Source organism: Bactrocera dorsalis, chromosome 4 (assembly GCF_023373825.1).
Source record: "Bactrocera dorsalis isolate Fly_Bdor chromosome 4, ASM2337382v1, whole genome shotgun sequence".
NCBI classification, from domain to species: Eukaryota; Metazoa; Arthropoda; class Insecta; order Diptera; family Tephritidae; genus Bactrocera; species Bactrocera dorsalis.
In genome coordinates, this window is record NC_064306.1 from 56,529,033 (window position 1) to 56,532,288 (window position 3,256).

The 3,256-nt window shown below is 37.6% G+C and overlaps 1 protein-coding gene across 1 annotated transcript; it reads right to left on the reverse strand.

Moving 5' to 3' along the window:
* Positions 1-238: 238 nt before the first annotated feature.
* LOC105224316 (regucalcin) lies at positions 239-3,001 on the reverse strand. Its single transcript, XM_049455733.1, has 4 exons — positions 2,751-3,001; positions 803-1,385; positions 595-733; positions 239-512 (listed from the first exon to the last, which is right to left on the reverse strand). The coding sequence occupies exons 1-4, from the start codon at positions 2,853-2,855 to the stop codon at positions 320-322; spliced, it is 1,020 nt and encodes a 339-aa protein (XP_049311690.1). The 5' UTR covers positions 2,856-3,001; the 3' UTR covers positions 239-319.
* Between the last annotated feature and the right edge of the window lie 255 nt (positions 3,002-3,256).

A 3,256-nucleotide genomic window follows, 5' to 3' on the forward strand; every position in this document is an offset into this window, starting at 1 on the left:
GTTTGCTGTCCCTATCGGTCTATAGTCATATCCTATCGAAAATATGTAGTTGTTGACGTTTGGAGGGTATGAAATTAGAGTTGTACGCTGGTCGAAACATTCAAAATACGCTGACAGAAAGATTTCCTTTGAAATTCAAAAAAGTGACAAAGATGACACTCCCGTTATAACACTCTTCAGTCAAATGTCTACCGGATATGTCGCCGCTTCCGTTACGTGTAAAAGAAAACACTTGACCTTTGAGAAAATTGAAATGCATTCTTGTATTTTTTATCTAGTAATTTTGATATGAAACGTCACATAACGTAAGAGTGTATGTTTATAGTTGAACCTTTGTCATAGGTAAACCCTTAGCGCCCAAGCGGGTAATCTTGTAAGTGGTGCCAGCCGGTGGTGGTTGATCGAATTCGGCTGATGTTGTTACATATAAAATGTCGAGATTGGGACCACCCCAGGCGGCAGATGTGATCTGCTTGGTTGGCAACTTGATTTCCAAGAGCACTTTGCCGGTGCTAAATAGAAGAAAATAATAAAGACGATTAAAATGTGCTATCTGGGTGATCCAATAAAGCATATATATGTATGAAGACTAACCTTGGATTGACCTTGTATAAGGTGTAGCCATTGTAAGTGGCCACATAAATATTACCATCACTGTCAATGGTCATACCATCCGGCAACAAATTGTTCTCTGGCTTCGGTCGGCGTACATCGAAAACGACCTTCGGTTTAGCTGAATTAATGAAAGTATAAAAAAGTTTCTAAAGAAGACTTTCTCAAATCACAGCAAGTGCGTGCTTACTTGGTACACCAGCTGCTAGATCATAATCGTATTCCTTCACTTCATAGTCCGCTGTGTCTATAAAATAGAACTTATTTGTCTTCTCGTTCCATGCCAATCCGTTGGAGATGCCGACATCGGTCTTCACTACCGTTACTGTGCCATTATCATATTTATACAATTCACCCCAGCGATCTTTGTATGCATCGCCGACATAACGCATCGTGCCGGCGAAGAGACGTCCACGTGGATCAGCTTTGCCATCGTTAAAACGATTAACAATATACTGCTCGTCCTGTTGCACTTCGAAGAGTCCACGGTCTACCTTGCTTGTCGGCGAAACACCATCCCATGTGACGACGAGTACACGACGACTAGATCCAACAACAAATTTATCCTTTTGTCCTTCGATCGGCACAATGAAGGAGGTGAATTGGAGATTCTCAACTTTGCTACGGTACACCTTATCCTCCTGGTAGTCGTAGCGAAGTATTATGCCGGAATCAAGAGAAACATAGTAGAGACTCTGCGTCTCAATATTCCAATGGGGACCTTCTCCGAGGTGCGCATATGAGTCGGGTAGTGGATCGATTTGGTAAGGCAGCTGTGTTTGGAAGATACGAGTATTGAAATAATTTCGGAATTTATAAGAAAACTGTTATATTTTTGTGTTATTCTAGTAATAGGGACAATATAGCTTCATGGGGTATACAGTATTTCATAAATAGTTGGGAAAAATAAGCCTTATCTTTGTTTATATATACCATATGTATATTGGTGCATTAGCATTATTTTTTTAAAGACAATATTACAACTTGTCTGGCTTATCGGTTTAACCTTTCAAAACCCGATGATTTATGAGAGCATCAACAGTAATTTGTTGCTGTTATTCATCGATGACTAATGGCATTAGTTTTATATAAACAATTTTTTGTAGATGGTTTGGGTAGTCTAAAAAGTCTTTTCGTATTTCTAATCAATCTTCATTTTTTTTTTATTTATAATGAACTTTAATGACCAAATATGTACCATTTAGGTCGACCACTTTTTGCTTGGCGAAAAACTGCGACAAGTAATTTTCACAGGCAAATGGTAGTCCGATGGTGCAAGGTCAGGGCTATATGATGGATGCATCAATACTTCCCACCCAAGCTTTACCAGTTTTTGCCGTGTCGACAAAGATAAGTGTGGTCCAGCGTTATCCTGATGGTAGACGAAGCCCTTTCTGTTGATCAGTTCTGGCCGTTTTTTCGATTGCTTGCTTCAATCTCATCAGTTGTTGACAGTAAAATGTAGAATCTATCGTTCGACCAGGCCGGAGCAGCTGATAGTGAATGATTACTTTCCAATATCTTTTTAGCACATTATTCTCGTATTTGATCCTCTTTTCCTGACCTGTTCCCATTCGCTTCAGAAATGGTGATTTCATTTCATTTCAGTAAAGAATTGCAGGTGTTAATTCGGTCCATTAAATTTTTCACAGACAATTCATGTGGTCCCTCATACATCGAGTTTCTTTTTGTAGCCAGCCTTTTTTAAATGATTCAAAACCGTTTGATGATGAATGTGAAGTCTGACCTTTGACAAAATACGAAAAGACTTTTTCGACTACCCAATGTTAAAACACCATATTCAAATTATTTGTTCAGTGAGAACGAAAGAATAAAGTAAGTTGTGGCAAACTCGAGAATAAGATGGAAATGAGATCGGCTGGATATAATGATACATTTCTATGTTCGAAACTAAATATACAATATTTCCTTTCGCTCAGAAGGAAAGATTTACTTGTAATTGTTTAGTACTGGAGGAAAATTTGTTTGTGACTTCTCTTGAGTTATTTTAAGGAATGCCCGTGTTGCACTGTAAGAAGGATGTTCATCCTTTTTTATCTTTTTACACTAAAAAACACCCTTGGCGGGACACAAAACGGTAGATTGATATTATGCTTATTTTATATTTTCGGAAATACCGTTGAATTATTGTTTTCCTCCACCGCCGAATCCTCATCACTGCGTACTTGGAAAGCGTTTAAGCACACTAAAACCGAAATAATTGCAAAACTCGGAAAACCCATAATTTTTTCAAAATTATTATTATTTTTTAATACGCGACAATCCGTCGGTATAACTATAAGTATGAAGTCTCACGACCTCAAATAAATAAATCGTATGGAACTAAATATTAACACAGTTAGTTAACGGACCAAGACAAAACTGAAACCTTGGCTCGAGCTGCCGCGACACTTATAAACTATCACAGAGCGACACGAAAGAAAATAGTACACAATACCTATACATATATACATATGTATATATTATATATGTGTAGCTAATTGATTTGCAATCGCAAAATCAGTTGTTTTCAGAGATACACGATCCAGAAGTGCAAACAAATAGTTTTTCAATGAATGAGCATTTACTTGCTATGCATTTTAAAGGGGTGTTCAAGTCTGGAAATTTGAAAAAAACCTAAATT

Excerpts from the sequence above, each read along its gene's own strand:
- LOC105224316 (XM_049455733.1), bottom strand. The coding sequence starts at position 2,855 with ATGGGTTTTCCGAGTTTTGCAATTATTTCGGTTTTAGTGTGCTTAAAC. Across the intron at positions 734-802 it reads TCTAGCAGCTGGTGTACCAA|CTAAACCGAAGGTCGTTTTC; the intron begins GTAAGCACGCAC and ends TCATTAATTCAG. Across the intron at positions 513-594 it reads TTATACAAGGTCAATCCAAG|CACCGGCAAAGTGCTCTTGG; the intron begins GTTAGTCTTCAT and ends TCTTCTATTTAG.